Source organism: Asterias rubens, chromosome 17 (genome assembly GCF_902459465.1).
Source record: "Asterias rubens chromosome 17, eAstRub1.3, whole genome shotgun sequence".
Lineage (NCBI taxonomy): Eukaryota > Metazoa > Echinodermata > Asteroidea > Forcipulatida > Asteriidae > Asterias > Asterias rubens.
The window spans coordinates 2,993,020-3,011,254 of record NC_047078.1 but is presented as its reverse complement, the minus strand read 5'-3'; the positions used below and the strand labels follow the sequence as shown (position 1 = coordinate 3,011,254).

General features: G+C 37.9%; 1 protein-coding gene across 1 annotated transcript in view; it reads right to left on the bottom strand.

Annotated features, from left to right (window-relative positions):
• Positions 1-15,314, bottom strand: part of LOC117301710 (gamma-aminobutyric acid type B receptor subunit 2-like) — a 50,580-nt gene extending 35,266 nt beyond the window's left edge. The window contains exon 1 of the mRNA XM_033785734.1: positions 15,183-15,314. Coding sequence (XP_033641625.1) covers positions 15,183-15,314 — 132 coding nt within the window. The remainder of the gene's footprint in view (positions 1-15,182) is intronic.
• Between the last annotated feature and the right edge of the window lie 2,921 nt (positions 15,315-18,235).

The following is an 18,235-nucleotide window of genomic DNA, read 5'->3' as shown; positions in this document are numbered from 1 at the left end:
TTTGAGTAATTACCAATAGTGTCCACTGCCTTTAAAACCTTGCAACAAAACCTTCTTAAAAAATGCTCAGGTACCAGGAAGCATATTTTTGTTTGAAATGAGACTACGTCTTGAAATGAGACTACGTTATTTAAAACGCCATATTATTATGCACATGTCCCTTATTGGAGGATCTCAAAAGGCGTTGTAACATAGTCTCATCACAAGACAAGATTTGGCAATGTCAGTACAAAACCCCTCTCTGTGGTTAAAAAAAAACGCTGTCAGGAAGGAGAGGCTTGTATTGTTCCCTAAGGACCAAATCCTTCAAGGTGCGGCGGATATACCGAACAATACTGTGCAATTCGTCATCAAAGTTTCGCGCCTAAACTTTACGCCTATCCAGTAAAGGGTTTTTGGGGTGGAGACACTTTGAATTTTGCATCTGACCATATTAGGTCATTGACTAAATAAATCTATATCAAGTACATGTTTACTCTGTTTTTTTACTTCTCGAGAGGCTATAAGCCTATCAAATTTCGGTCCTCCAGCAGACAGTGGCAAGGAGTACGCGCTGTTTACACTGATATATCGCTGGGGAAAAATGAAATGAAGAAATTTGGAACAAATTTTCATTCCATCTTGAGAGGCTAGCCAATCAGTATGTGGTCCTCACACAGCCAGTGGCAAGGTGAACGCGCTGTTTACACTGATATATCGCTGGAAAAGAAATGAAATGAAGAAAATTTGAAACAAGTTTTCATTCAATCTTGAGGGGCTAATCAATCTGTGGTCCTCCAACAGACAGTAGCAAGGAGAACGCGCTGTTTGCATTGCTATATCGCTGGGGGGGGGGGGGTGAAATGAAGAAATTTGAAACAAATTTTCATTCCATCTTGAGAGGCTAGCCAATCAATTTGTGGTCCTCCAGCAGATGTGGCAATGAAAACGCGCTGTTTACACTGATATATCGCTTACAAAATTTGAATAAAGAAATTTGAAAAAAAAAATTCGTTCCACCTCGAGAGTGGGCTAACATATCAAATGTTGGTCTTTCAGCAGACAATGGCGAGGAGAACGCGCTGTTTACACGGATCAAAACATATTAGGCTTAAGAGCTGCAGATATATCCTTAAAACAAATTCGAATGAAGAAATTAGAAACAAATTTTCATTCCATATAGGGAAGCTAGCGAGTAGGGCGTATGATATTAAATTTCGTTCCGCAGCTCACAATGGCAAGGAAAACGCAAAACATTAAAACGCAAAACATTAAAACAAAATCTCTCCGGTTCTCTGTAGAATCTTCAATGATTCCATTGCCTGTGGACGCCTTCCCCGTGGTTGGAAGCTTGCCAACATCACCCCTGTGTTTAAATCTGGTGACCGTTCCCTTCTTAGTAACTATAGGCCTATTGCTCTCACTTCTCTCGTTAGCAAGTTCATGGAGAGACTGTTAGCTAATGCTGTTAAAGATCATTTAAATTCTAATTGTTTATTGTCTGATAAGCAGCATGGTTTTGTTCCTAACAAATCTTGTGTCACCCAACTTATGAATGTGTATCATTCATGGGCTACAACTTTAGATAAGCGTAGTCCCCCAAGGATTGATGCAGTTTTCTTGGATATGAGCAAAGCCTTTGATCGTATGCCCCACCATATACTTGTTCGTAAACTTGCCAGTAACTTTAACATCCGTGGATCTCTCTGGAGCTGGATAAAAGATTTTTCTGGTTGATCGTCAACAAAGAGTCACATTTGTTGGTATGAACTCCTCATGGTCCGTAGTTAGCTCTGGTGTTCCTCAAGGAAGTGTTCTTGGGCCTCTGTTATTCAATTTATTCATCAATGATATATCTTACAACCTCAGTTCTAACTGTGTTCTTTTCGCTGATGATGTATTAATTTATCGTCCAATCCGTTCCTGTTTAGATGTAAGTTCCCTCCAGCATGACCTCGATGAGCTAAGCACTTGGAGTGTTTCCAATGGTATGACGTTCAACCCTACAAAGTCCAAAATCATGCATATTTCCCGTAAACACTCTCTCGACCCCCCTGTTTACACTCTTTCAGGTTTTCCTGTGCAACCCACATCCTCTGTCAAATACCTTGGAGTCACTCTGAATGCTCAGCTCTCTTGGAATAACCATGTAAAAAATGTTGTTTCAAGTGCCAACAGAACATTGGGCCTTATGAAGACCATTGCTTTCAATTCTTCTGTTTCAGCTAAGTTCTGTCTTTATAAATCCCTAGTTCTCCCAATTTTAGAATATGGCATGCCAGGTTGGCTCCCTCATACATCTCTCCAGACTCAGGCCCTCGAACGGGTACAAAAACGTGCTACTCGGTTTATTCTTGGGCAGAGGATGGGTGAGATGTCCTACCCCGATAGACTTAAGTCCCTCAACTGGTCGTCTCTGTCAATTCGTCGTAATTTTTCTGTTTTGTATTTTATCATTAAGTGTAAGTTTAACCTTATTCACTGCGATGTGGCAGACATCATTTCTGTCAACCATAGATATCCTAATGTTCTCACCTTCAAACACCTGTATGCTAGAACCGATGCTCTGCACTTATCTGCTCCTCATCTTTTTCCCAGACTTTGGTCTAGTTTGCCAGAAAACATTCGTAATTCACTACTGCTCTTGCCCTTCCACAGCTTTCTCAAATCACTTAGATTTTCTGTCTGTCAACCTCATGAATCTACTGAATAGTAGCTTTAGCCCTATCACTTGTGCAATATTTTAAGTCGTTTTAATTTATCTACAAGTTTAGGTTTTATTTATTTATTTATTTCCCTTTATTGTTTATCCTTACCCCATCTGTTATTTTTACTTATTTATTTATTTTTAATTTAATTTATTTTTTATTCTTAATATATATTTAGCATTTTCTATTGATTTTTAAATTTCTGCTTTTATTATTGCTTTGTGTACTATATTATGTTAAATCTATATTAATTTTATTGTGTACCCCAGATGTGGGGCAACAGATCTACGGATCATAGTATGTATTTGCTTTTGTTGTCCCTTGCCCATCTTGGGGTATAATGTTGTCAATGTATTTTGTTTTGTACTGTTATGGCGAATAAAATAATAATAATAATAATAATAATAATAAACAAATGAAAAAAAAGACATTTATGAACGATTTCATTACATCTCATGAGGAAAGCGAATATTTTGATACAAATTTTACACACATGGGTCTCGTATGAGCCGAGCAAGTAAAACGCCGCGCTAATGACACCAATGAAACCATAATGTTTATTCATCCTTTTAAAGCTATTTTTATCATCTGAAGGTCAGGAAACATCATTCATAACAAAAATAAGTTAAACAAAAAAAATTAATTTAAAGGTTAGCGCTAACACCATTTAATGATAATCTCTAAATGAGTTGGGGTCACGGTTCTTCAACTCGACGTTTCGATCAGTATGCTCTGATCGTCTTCTGGAGAAAGCTGCATACGTATAATTATTGTTATCAAATTTCAACACACCGTGGACCTGTATCTAAACAAGGAATGGGTCTGGGTTCTTTTACACAATGTCCACAGATTTACATTAATCTCAAACTTTAACAGTTTGAAGATAATCAGAATAGAAAGCTTCGCTTACAATATTACTTGCTGAGGTGCTTTAGTTTTTGAGAAACGGGTAAAACAATGTCACACAAACTAATGTAGTTTTAGTTTTAGCATGTGAACGTATTGACTAGTTATGGTATTTTACCATAACATACCATAACTGGTTAATACGTTTTTAAATGCAAAATAATTTTCGTCTCACTGAGAGTGAGACAAAAAAATTGTGTGACTTGTTTTACTCATTTCTAAGAAACTACAGCACCTAACTACAGTAACTAACATTTCAAGGCAAGCTTTCTAACAACATTATCTTCAAACGGTGTAAGTTTAATGTAAATCTGTGAACAAGTTGTTTTGTGTCATACAAAAAGTACCCAAATCCTTTAAGCTATATTTTTTTTCTTCTTCTGAGGGTGCAATTATAATTAATGAACAATTATAAATAATTAAAAAAATCCTTCTTCGGAGAATTTAAATGTGAGTATATATGTTTATTGTTACCAGATTTCAGCATTATATAATAATAATAATAATATAATAATACTATCGAAGTCTTATATAGTGCACGTATCTACCAAACAAGGTACTCAAGGCGCTGAGTATATACAAACTTTCAAAAAGATTGGTAATTGCAGTGATTAATTTTGAGACCCAATTATGTAGCACCTTATAAGGGTTTTACAGATGCTACGGCGCATACAGCAGCCACAGCCAGGAACACCGGGGCAAACCCCTTCTTTTTTTGATAGGGGCACTGCATTTCTTTTACATGCATTGCAAAACACATGGGACAAAGGACGAAGCAATGGTTTAATTGTCTTGCTTAAGGACACAAGTGTCACGGCTGGGGATTCGAGCCCACACTCTGCTGATCAGAAACACCATAGTTTGAATTCGGTGCTCTTAACCGCTCGGCCACGACATTTCCTGAGCTGGGGTAAAACAAGCTGTTTTCACTATTAATCAAAGCATGTTTTTTAAATAAAATGGTCTTTAATATTTGTTCTTGTTCTGGGGGTCTGTACATTCATTAAAAAAATGAACAAAAGATTAATTTCAAACAAGTATATTTATATCCAATTTTCACACATTAGGCCCTGTAGCGATGGAGAAAACAAAGAAAGCGCGTTTTTACACAAATCGAAAGAAAACAAATAAATTCATTTTCTTGAAGTAATTTTTTTTTCTGAGATGTTAATCAAACAAAACGGAAACGAGAAATTGGGAGATAAAGTTAATTTCTCCCAAGAGGCTGGCGTGTATTTTTGATATAAAAACTAAACACATGGGTCCTGTTAGATGAGCAAGGAAAACGAGCTGTTTTCACATATCTAAAGAAAAAAAAAAAAAAAGTGGAATGCACTTTTCAGAAGTAATTTGAATAGCATTTTGTACATGAGCCAATTTGAATAGCATTTTGTACATGAGCCCATCAGTGCACCATTTATGTTCCTGTTGTCTTCTGTTCTGTAAAAGCGCATTATAGTCATGCAACTGGTATGTGTTATGCGCTGTATACAAATGTTTTATTATTATTATTATAAATTTTTATGTTAACAATATTTTGAGTAACTACCAATAGTGTATAGTGCCTTTAAATCAAGTGTGAGAATGAAACAATATTATATCTATTTGCATAACCATATTACTTCGAAGTGAAATACTTCTCAAAATGCTGTATAGACAATGTGACCTGTGTGACATCACATGTTTACAAAAGAGCCTGGACTTCCTGCAGGCACAATTTGTACACAGCCTAATGGAAGAAAACATAAAATCTTATATTTTATGGAGATTGCACTGTCTAATTCTTATCAACTTTTGATATGATGAAAGGGGGCACATCTCAAAACTTGTCCAGCTTTTACTTTCATAATTCTTGGATTTATGTGGAAATTATGACACAGAATGTCAACTTTCCCATAGGATCAGTGCAGTAAGAAATAAAGAATGCACAAGGTCACACTTATTGCAAACAAAGTTCACATGGTCTATACCTCGAGACGCTGCTGTTCAATTCTCGGTCAAATATTCCTACTTTTTCTGAATATCATGCCTGCTATTAAACAATCGCCTGCAACTTGATTGATGTTGTGCGGTTTGGGTTTGGTTTGTTGCGAGGGGAGTAATCTTAGACTACAAAATCAAAATGAGGTGATTTCTTGCATGGTATGGTATAATCTACTCTTGAAGGATTTTTTTCTCTGGAAATGTTCGCCTTGTTTCAGGCTAGACAGCCCTTGTACTCGATAAAATATTCATTCTTTTTTCTCCTAAAACTAAATACCATATGCCTGCTATAAACAAGCGCCTTAATCATTGATGTCGTGCAGTTTGTGAAGAAACTATAAATGAATAGTAAACTTGCGGGTACAACCATGTGTAAATCTCTTTAGTTTGTGTGATGGTTGGCTCTGAGAAGAGCCGGTTTGGTATCGACGTTTCAAACAGTAAACTCTGCTCGTCTTCAGGATGCTTGGCAGAGGAGGTGCAGTTTGATGTTTTAAATTTGGTTGTGTGTGTGAGGTAATTGTGAGACTAAAAATCACTACGTGGTGATTTTTCGCATACGGCTTTTCTATTTCTGTGACGTCACTCTACAAAAGTGTAGTTTGTTTTTACGAATCAATCTACGGTTGAGTGTACAAACGAAGTGATAGTTCAACTTGAAAATGTTTGTTTTCCAAAAATAACATTATGTGGAAAAAAGATTTTTGGCCGATTTGATCCCAAAATTTTGATTTAAAATTCAACAGATATTTTGATGGGGGTCGAGAAAGTTACAAGCTTTCATTTGAGCCATTGCTCAAAATAGTCCGCCAATTATTAGTAGCAGTGAAATAAAGTGCTCAAAATTAGTTTTTGTCGGGATCCCGACAATATATCACGTGACCAATTCTTATGTGTATTATAAGAAACGTTTTAATTTTTTGTCATGGTTCCTGACCATTAAAAATAAAAGTTAAACTTGTTTTCGTTACAGCGGTTGACACTCTTTGAAATACCATTCACTCAAAACAAATCTATTTTGTAATGTTTGAGGCCAAAAATGTGACATAGCATCTTTAAGCTGAAAAAATATTTTAAATAATAATAGTAATAATATTGCAATGTCCCCAACCATTTTTTACGTTAAACACTTTACCTTAGTAAATAACCTAATATTAATGTATAAAAAAAAACATTGTACTCGATAATGTTGCAAGCTGCCTATACATTTTTACAAATAGTGATAAATGTGACCAAACATCGTTTGAAAAAGGACAAAATTGGGCCTAGTTAAAGTCAGAGAATAGACTCGTTGGTCTTTTATTTCGTACGTGACATATCGGGGTGACGCCACCGTGCGGCGTGCGCCTTGATTTAAGGCTACATTGGTGCTCTATATCAAGCACATTATGCTATATTTAGGGTCAATGACCTAACAGGGTCAGAGATCAAACTCTAAGTGCCTCCACATCATAATATGTACGCGTTTTTATCACTCACGAAGTGCACAGTATTCTTCGGTATATCCGCCGCACCTTGATGGATGTGGTTGGTCCATAGGAAACAATAGAAGCCTCACCTTCCTGGTACCCGGCTATTTTTTTAAGGTGATTTGTTGTAATGGTTAACATGAACACAATAGTTTTATGAAAGCTTTCATCTGGCATCAAATGCTCATACTGAATAATATCGTTACGGTGGAAGAGAAGTAAATTTGTATCAATGAACAACATTATATTAAATTTTTGTAATATTTTATTTCAGCCACATCCCACAGCGCAAGTGTCATTAACAGGAGATACAAACATTAAATTACATAAAACAGCGCAATAAAAATAATGCGAAAGAATACACTAACGGACAAAGCATGACGCTTAAAATGGCAAAAGGTTTTAAAACGACAATATTTATTAATCAGTAGCGTTTTTACAAGTCAGCTGTGAAAAACGGAAACACAAAGTGATGTATTTTTTTTTCTTGATGTAGAGTTATGCAACTGAACTCCGTTTATTCAACAACAAACATCAGCAACAACATACATCAATAAAACAAGCTCCAATACATACTGCTATTATAGAACAGATTAAATGAGCTACGGGATGTAATACATAGATGTATGTATTTATTTATTTATTTAATATTTATTTATTTAAAGATCTTTATACAGGATACCAAAATCAGCACAACAGCTGTATTACTTTATGGTCCCGTGTAATACAAAAAGGAAAAAGGAAAAGGGAAAACATTACTTAAACAAAATACAAACAGTCAGAGTAAAAAGATTTTACAATTTAAAAAAACAAAAACAGAAGAGCAACATGAGGATTAAGATATACTTAAAAATTGATTTGTTTATACATTTTTTTTAAACCACCCAAAAAAATTAGACGATGCATTTTGGGCCTCAGTTGGTAATTTATTCCATACATCAGCACCAGAATAATTAAAAGATTGCTTAAAACATTCCGTGTTAGGATTAGGGAGAACAACATTAAGAGAATCAGCATTTCTAGTATTGAACACATGCCTATCAAAGTACATCTCAATATTATTACCAAGTCTGTATGGTGCTAAACCATTAACACATTTATCCACCCCCCCCCCCCCCCCCCCCACACACACACACATAATGCTTAAATGCTTTTACTTGCACAGTATGCGTATCTTTTTATTCCTTGAGTTTATGTCTGCACCGTTTGCACCTCAACCAATGTGCGAGTATACTTTAGAGGAGGTTTCTGCACAGTATACATGTAGGAAGATGATGATGATGATGATACAGGGGTGGATTTCACAAAGAGTTAGGACTCGTCTTATCTCTAGTTAGGACGAGTAACTCGTCCTAACTTAGGATTAATCTTAAGGTCTGCATGCAACAGTGCAGGGTTGGGTCTTAAGTTAGGAAGAGTTTTGTGAAATCGACGGCAGGCTAAAAAGAAATTCCTCCTCTGTTCAAAAGTCTGCCTAGAAAGAGTTCTCATTATATCATGAGATTTTCATAAATCAAAATCATTAGCAACAATCCTGGCAGCTCTTTTTTAAGTCTAAGTAGAGTCTTACTACTTGTCAACGAACAGTTACATGTATAATATAGGTTTTTTCGGTCAATTTCGGAAAATGAGCAGCCAATTTAACCTCCATGCTATTCTATTTCGCCCAAAATCGAATGCAACTGAAAAGGGTCATTCGATTTCGTTTGTTGATTAGTCAAATGTAATAATGCGTCATTTGACTTAACAAAATAGTCATTCAGTTTAACAATTCATCAAAGCAGCATCCAAATTCGCAGACGCTTCTTGAGGCGTGTGTGTCACGAATAAGAATGACGATACGCTACATTGAACAGAGTGCTAAAGGAATTTGACTCAACTCAAAACGAAATTGAATGGTCGAATTCTGAATTTGAAACGCAGTAACAACTGGAGAGGCAAAACAGCTTTAATTCGAACGCACGATAATGAAATTGACTGCTGATTTGCCGAATTTGACAGAGAAAACCTATAATATGTAAGACCAAATGCATACCTGCCAAAGACTGTTTTTGAATGCTCCTTTTTTTAACTGATGGGCGTTTTTTATGCCCACAATTTGAATCTGAGATTGTGTAACACTTTTAAAGTTGGGGCGGAGTAAACAAACTGATATATTGTTAAATAACCAAATTACTTTAGAGTGAAATTTGTATACAAATGCTTTTACTATATCGGAAGCTGCTATTGCCACTTTAAGAATGACTACCTCCCCTTTAAGAACGGGAAGGAAAAGGGCAGCAACAATGACATCAACTCAAAAACTCAAACAATGACAGCAACTTAGACCTGGATAACAATGGCTGCAAAACAGACATGGACAACAGAAAAGTCAAAACGCAGTATTAAAAAATGGAAGCTGGTAACCTTGAATAATGTGCAATTACTCTAAAAGCACCGGTGTCAATATTTACCTGGATCCCAAATTCCGGGCCCCTTCTTAGTCTGGATCACGTCAGGCTGACCGAAAACTAGTCAACAAATGGGATTTAGCACGTATGTTACGTCAGTTTGACCCTTTTCTGCCTTTCCTAATGCATTTTGACACAGATTATGGGTCACTATGACCCAGAAACCGAATAGAGTTTTAAGAGTATACCAAAAACAATGTACATTGCATGCAAGCTGAAGTGTCTTAACATTTAACAAAGAAATTGTTACAATTTAATTGTTACGATTTAAGTTTCTGGAATAATAACGTAATTAGTATTGTGGCAATGATTGAATGCAAATGAGACAACTTCCAAATTCTTAGCCTTACAGTTGTATTGACTCTAACTATAATTAAACTGCACCATTGGTTATTATTTCAAACAATGGGTTGCCATAACTTTTAATATAAAATAATATATTAACTTATTAAAGACAACACAATGTGCTACATTTTGTCAGAAGTGGTTCTGCAAGTCGTCTGGGCGTGAAACCATGCTTTATGTTTGTTCTCATATATGTCTTCTTGCTTTACTGGAAAACATACAAAGAGCCATCCAACATGTTCGATCATTCCGCGAATCTCTTGGGAACACTTTGCAGAAATAGTTCATGTTTTTTTCTGATTCATTTGCAAGCTCGACTGTTTTAAGAGGAATATCAATCCCACCCTAAAGGAACACGTTGCCTTGGATCGGATTGAAGCTTAATGTATGCTTTAACCTTTTTAAGAATCCGTTTGATAACATTTTTCTAGTGATTTTGTAAGCATATTAAAGGAACACGTTGCCTTGGATCGGAAGAGTTTAAAACTGCGTTTATAACTGTTTGTTATAAAATGCGTATGGTTGGAAAGATGTTTTAAAAGTAGAATACAATTATCCACACAAATTTGCCTCGAAATAGCGTGGTTTTCATTTAATTTGCGAACTAAGACGGTCGGCCAATATGAAAGTCAAAAAATTGACTCCCATATTAATGGTCGACCGTGTTAGTCGACGAGGTAAAAGGAAAACTGTGCAACTTCGAGGCGTGTTTGTGTGAATCGTTGTATTATACCTTTACAACATCTTTCCAACCATATGCATTTGATATTAACAAACGGTTACAAACGCTTTTCAAAGACCACTCGACCGATTTTAAGGCAACGTGTTCCTTTAAGATTCCAGAGTTATTTTCATCCTTCTTGCAGATACTCATCAAGGGTGGCTAGTTTGCCTTGTTTGGGGCGAACAAGCATTCTGACTGATTAGTTTAATAAATAATGCAGTGGACGAAATATTATACTCTTTGGTAAACTGTCACTCCTTTATCATCGTCTGCTACTGCCAAGTGTTGACCATCTTCCGTGAGCGTGATTCCATTTGGTTGATTCAGACCCTGAATTATACAGGAGAGGAACTTCCCATCACCATCATAACGATGGATATGGCCATCATAACCATGCTTTTGACCAGAATCAGAGTCAAGTAGTTCGACAACCGCAACGTAGATACCTGAGCTGTCGCAGCATACGCCCCTGCAGTAGCTGACAGGCTGACCATTCATGGTGGGTTTGATGGTGACTAGGGTAGCACCTTGGTCATCGATAACAATAACTTGGTTTATATCAAAGCCACTGACAACCACTCTGTCTTTGAAGTCAATGGCCAAGAACACTCGTGTATTCAGTGATATGCGGGTAATCTGAGTTTGCCTACCATCAGGATGGTGTATTTTTATCATGTTCTCTCTGGGATGTCCTGTTAGTAAAGTGCCGTCTTTCCTTGTACAAATACTCGTCGTGTGGCCAGCGAAACGTAGTTTCGTGGACATGGATCCTCTGAAGGGACAATTAAACAAAACTAAAGTTAAAAACGAAATACTGTTTCACTAGTTCCGATATCAACGGTTCTCTTCTCACTCAGCTTAAAATAGTATATAGGTTTTCTCGGTCAAAATGAGCAGCCAATTTCATTTTCATGTGTTCGAATTAAAGCTGTTTTGCCTCTAGTTGTTACCGCGTTTCAAATTCAGAATTCGGCCATTCAATTTCGTTTTGAGTCGAGTCAAATTCCTTTAGCACTATGTTCAATTTAGTGTATCGTCATTCTTTTTCGAGACACACACGCCTCAAGAAGCGACTGCGAATTTGAATGCTGCTTTGATGAATTGTTAAATTGAATGATTATTTTGTTAAATCGAATGACGCAACATTACATTTTAACTAATCATAAAACGAAATCGAATGACCCTTTTCAGTTGCATTCAATTTCCCGCGAAATAGAATAGCTTGATGGTTAAATTGGCTGCTCTTTTTCTGAAATTGGCCGAGAAAACCTATAGTATCAATTTAATTTAATTTAATTAGAAAGAAACATCAACTATACACAGCGAACAAACAAACCATCAAACAGTGACAGGCTGGTCATAATACTTGGAAGTTTAATGGTAAACAAGGCTCTACCGGCAGCTGCTCAACTTTTCGTTCCCTCTAAAAAGTATTTCGTTACCTCTAAATATATGTTTTCTCGGTCAAATTCGGCAAATGAGCAGTCGATTTCAATTTCATGCGTTCGGATAAAAGCTGTTTTGCCTCTTCAGTTGTTACTGCGTTTCAAATTAAGAATTCTGCCATTCGGATAAAAGCTGTTTTGCCTCTTCAGTTGTTACTGCGTTTCAAATTAAGAATTCTGCCATTCAATATCGTTTTGAGTCGAATCAAATTAGCATTCTGTTCAATTTAGTAAATCGTCATTCTTTCTCGTGACAGACACGCCTCAAGAAGCGTCTGCGAAATTGAATGCTGCTTTGATGATTTCTTAAATTGAGTGATTATTTTGTTCAATCGAATGACGCAACATTACATGAAACTAATCATAAACGAAATCGAATTACCCTTTTCAGTAGCATTCCATTTCGCGCAAAATAGAATAGCTTGATGGTTAAAATTGGCTGCCCATTTGCCGAAATTGACAAAGAAAACCTATAGTATATGTCGCTACCTCGAAATATTTGGTTACGTGCATTCGAAATACTATTTCATTCCCTTGAAATAACAATTCGATGGTAGCTATTTCAGGGGAACGAAATAATAGTTTGAGGGGATGAAATAGTATTACGAGGAAACAAAATGAGTATTTTTCGGAAGGAATGATTATTTGGTGGTAACGAAATAATTTGTTGATGCGATTAATTCAATTCATGTGCTGTACCTTTTCTTTTGGTTTATACCTGGTGGGACTTCGTATAACCGATGAGAAGCTAGCGTGAAATCCTCATTGTATATCTGAACACCCCCGTTGTCATCGGTAACCACTGGGCCATAGTGAAAAGAGGCAATGCCACAATGACCTGAAATGAAAAAATATATATAATAGACACCCTGTAATGATTGCATAGAAGTTTTTAATTGTTTGTATTGCTTGCCTGTAATAAATTTACTTTAAAAGCGGTGAAATGTTGGTGCATGCTGAATTTGACCCGCAATCAAACCCAAACAACGCCCGCAGTTGTGAATCGACCATCAGATATCATCAGTCCATATCTTTATAAATTTCTTCAAAGTTTCATAATTGGTAAAATGTTCTCTCTTTTTCAGTCACGATTTAATTAAATCGAAATATATTTTATCAGAACACTTACGTCCGTCTAGTTCTATAGTTTTCGCAACTTTACCAGCAGTGTTGAAGATAACCATTCGTCCATCAGTGGTAGTACCTGCAAGCTTGTCACCCCGCAGAGCTGCTACATCCCAAAACGACACTGACCAAGACCTCCACCAATCGCCACCGACTTCACAACGCAACTCCCACTTACTTCCGACATCTAGTTAGCCTAGTTCAATGGACACAGTCTTATCGAGGCGCTGATAGTGAAAATTTGCATCAATTTGAGGCGGGACATAACATGTTAAGAAAGTCAAGTCTTGGTTGATGATTGGAAATAAAGACAGAAAGTCGCTTTCTGAGCCTTTGTTGGTGACATCTCTTGCGATGGTCAGCGTATGTTGTTTCCTCTGAAGCAAAGATTTCATTGATTTGATGTGTTCTTCAATTGCTGTGGTACGATCCTCCTTAAGAACCCGGATCTCTCCAAGAAGTCGGTCTTCTTCGGCGTTCACCTTGTCCCTCAGCCGATCTGCTCCAATCTTTACCTCCTGCACTGTTTGTGCAATTTTCCTTTCGAAGTCTTGCCGAGCAGGGTATTTATTCTCTAAACATTTCTCAAAATATTTGATTTCGTTGCTGAATATGGGGAAGATTTCATTCCAAGCCTTCTTGTATTTGGAAGAGGCTGTCGCGCGATCAATGTACTGATGCTCGGGTTTGCAATGTTCTACAACAACACAGTCACGACAAATCAAGACATGACATGTCTCACAGTAGAATCGATTGATCTCACCCTTGTGCTTGATGCACGTGTACTCCTTTTGTTCATTTGGTAGAGTCACCTTCCCCTTGCAAATATTTTCCAAGGTTCCGACTATGTGATCGGCCATACCTTTGATCCGGGGGTGAATTTTCATGCAGCTCTGGCAGATATTCTGATAGCAGTTTAAACAATGATGTGTAACCTCGTTCTCAGAACACAATTCACAAGTGCGTCGTGCTCCATCTGTTGTTTTGGCAACCTTCTCCTGGAGCTCAACTTTTTCCCTCAGTGTGATTAGGAACCCGTTGGTCTTGAGGCCACCGATGCCCCCTGGCACTGGTAGTCGTGTCTCTTGCCGACATAATGGACAAGTTTTTACAACATCGTTGCCATAGTATTGAACCAAACATTTTTCACAGAAGCTGTGAACGCAACTGAGGATTTTGGGATTTGTGTACCGTTCAAAACAGATACCACATTCCAAAAAGTCTTTACCAATTTCCTGTAGTACGGCAGATGCACTCGCCATGTTATCTACGTGTGAAAAAATAAAGACACATTAGAACTTAGATTTAGAAACGAAACATAAAGAACATTTATTTTTAGTATTGCACATCACCTTTCGGTCAGAATCGTCTTGGCTCCTTGTCCCGTTGGGCCCGACTCAATCCTGGGGTAATTTGACACATTAATGTGTAAAAAATTACCTTGAAATGGGTACCAATTACAAACATCCAAAATGAAACTATCAAATTTAAAACCATTTTCTGGGTCAACCAGAGCTGGAACCACAAGTGCTCTCCCAAGAGGGGCCTAAGCCTTTGCACTTTGCCGAAAAAACTGTCTTTGCCTCGGTCGTGCATTGATGACGGACCGTTCTTTTTGGGTGCAGGGTCGCGAGAAAAAAAATCTATTTCCAGGTGACTTTAATGATTGTCATCTGACTCCCATTTAGCTTTATTTCTCAAACTTCGAGCTCATTCGCAGGCCTAGCCTATGGTTTAATGACACGTAGTATAACATTTCATGGGAATTCCCCTTTGGTAATTCGAGCACGCAATCGCAATTTCAAGGCTCGGGCGCATGAATACTAGTATGTGCGATGATGTAAAAATTAAACAACCCTATTCTTGTAATGCCAAGGCCTGATTGAGCAAAGACCGTCAGTCTGCGACGACTCATAACGTCGACGCATCAGTTGATATAATTGTACGTAATTGCAGACATGACGCCTGACGTTCCTAACTACTAGTTACTACTCCCACTAACGGTATCAATTAGGCCTATTATAAGTTTCAAGTGATGAAAGACTTACCAGAAAAGAGTAATTAGTCTTGAGGAAGGAAAATTTGCTGCAACCATACAATGGGTAGTCTAAAAAGAGTATGGTGTGAGGTCCCAGTGGGCGTAGCTGTTGTGTAGTAGAGATGAGAGTTGAGAACAACATCTGCACGTAGCTTTACTTTACGGTACGATACACGTACGGTACATGCACGAGCCACACGCACGAGGTTGAAGACACGACCGTACTCATGACTGTGCTATACTGTTCTCGCTGTATAATGTTCAGCACAAACAATGTATACGTTGTTCGTGTTTCGTGCAGTTTTTGTTGCCGAATCGTGCCGCGCACCAGGCCGGGGCACACTACGCCAGCAACATTGAATCAAAGCTACACGTAGCTCTGTTTGTATGACTGTAGACTTGTGGACAAGTCGTTTGTCGAGCTGAAATCTCGCGACGTGATCTTTGTATCGAGACTACTGGCTTGCGAGGCTACTGCTGTTGCGATAATGTCCCTAGTGTAATCTCGCGCAAAAGCAGTTTCCCGCTTGGAAGCAGTCTCTTCGGACAACAGTAGCAACGCGAGAGTCGCATGATATGCAAAAACGACCTGTCAACAAGTCTAATAATAATGAGAGAGATAAAACTAGGCAAAAGATACAAAATCGGCAACAACGGGCAAGCTTGTGTACTCTATTTGTACGCATGGCTAGTCGTCAACATGCATTGCTTGAAAAGGTGCATTTTTTTTAGTTAGTTTAATATTAGCCTTGCTCAAGGCAGTCGCATTATTTGCTCCGAAAAGACGCCGCTGTAAACCCACCCGTATACCCTGTGCGTGCGGTCACACCGCATGACCTACCCTTGTCACATCGTACGACTACTGTGCACACAAGTCATCCGCACTCGTACCACTACCCGCATGTGGAGGCTGTCGGCCTTACGGCCTCCGCATGCGGATAGTGTACGGTGGCATCGTGTCGTGCGATGTTACGCACAGTGAATACGGGTGGGTTTTTATACAGCGGCGGTCTTTTTTCGAAGTGAATAATTCGACTGCCTTGAGCAAGGCTAGTTTAATATTAACTTTAACTGGTAAGGCAATCTACTTCAGAATGTTTTACACCAATGGACAGTCACCGTTGTTTACCAAACATGTGCCTGTAGATTCATATGTAAACGTTTGTATGCATTGTTTGAGCTGATATCGCCTTTGAATTTACCCTCAGGTTCAAAGTGTTCTCGTACTACTGCAATCGCAATTGTACAAATGTTACTGTTCAAAGTCCTATTTGTGATTCTGCTGATGTAACTCTTAAAGCCATTGGACACTTTCGGTAATCAGTATTGTCCAAAGGTTATGCCTCTTCCCATGTACTTCGTAACAATCCACGGTGTAATAGATGCATGTGTAAGAGAGCATTATTGACCTTCGTTCAGCCACAACCCGTAATGTTGTACTTCGGTCTTTAAGGGCAAAGTACCTATTTTATTTTGTAACAAATTGTTTTAAAGCCATTGGACCCTTTCGGTAAACAATATTGTCCAAGTCCCACACTTCGTGTATCACAACTTATAACATAACAAACCTGTGAATTTAGGCTCAATCGGTCATCGGGGTCGGGAGAAAATAACGGGAAAACCCACCCTTGTTTCCGCACGTTTCGCCGTGTCATGACATGTGTTTTAAACAAATCCGTAATTCTCGCTATCGAGAATTGATAATTGTTTTAATGTTTTCTCAAAAAGTAAAGCATTTCATCGAATAATATTTCAAGAGAAGTCTTTCACCATTACCTTCTGTAAACCCTGTAAGTTATTTGTAAATCTGTGAACTTTTTTTTTGTTTTCTGTTCCGAAAGTGTATAATGGTTTTAAGAATTGAATACAATTTGCGCTTGATGCTGCTACGGATACAGAAATGCAGTCAGTTATACACGTATTGGCTCCATTACATGTTTGCTTGTGTTGGTTCCGGTGTGCGGTACGCGTGGATCGTATGAGTTGTTTTGTTATGCAAGCAGAGTGTGACCTGCCTAAAGTTGTACCCATGAATACATGTAAAGATGGGGCAAGAGATTATGTGACTACCTGTACACAGAAAAGAATCGTATAAACAATTTGGGGGTAACTGCTGAGAGAACTACAGTACTCGCCAGGGTACTCGCGGCGGTATCTGACAGGTCACCCGGAAAACTGAACACGTCGGAAAGCTAAAACCGTTCGAACAACGTGTTAATATGTCCGACTACGTCACCCGGAAAACTGAACACGGCGGAAGACTGAAACCGCCACACCGGCATGCATTTTGCTTCGCTGAGGATTTAATCTGCGCCAAAATAATTCACCCTCTGGCGCGCACAATGTCATCACGCAATGCCACCGCCATTATTGGATGCCGACCCTGCCTGTATAAAGGAAAAATTACTAGCTTCAGTGGCAGCATGCTCAGTTTACCTTTCTCCCCTTTTTAATGGATGTTAATTCAAACGTTATGCCTCTTCCCATGTACTTCGTAACAATCCACGGTGTAATAGATGCATGTGTAAGAGAGCATTATTGACCTTCGTTCAGCCACAACCCGTAATGTTGTACTTCGGTCTTTAAGGGCAAAGTACCTATTTTATTTTGTAACAAATTGTTTTAAAGCCATTGGACCCTTTCGGTAAACAATATTGTCCAAGTCCCACACTTCGTGTATCACAACTTATATATAAAACAACAAACCTGTAAAAATTTAGGCTCAATCGGTCATCGGAGTCGGGAGAAAATAGTGGGAAAACCCACTCTTGTTTCTGCACGTTTCGCCGTGTCATGACATGTGTTTCAAATAAATCCGTAATTCTCGCTATCGAGAATTGATATTGTTTTAATGTTTTCTCAAAAGGTAAAGCATTTCATCGAATAATATTTCAAGAGAAGTCTTTCACCATTACCTTCTGTAAACCCTGTAAATTATTTGTAAATCTGTGAACTTTTGTTCTGTACCGAAAGTCTATAATGGCTTTAAATATTACTGTTATATTGAAAAGATTTATAGCGCATTTAAAACAGAAACAACAAAAAACAATTGAAATTAAATAC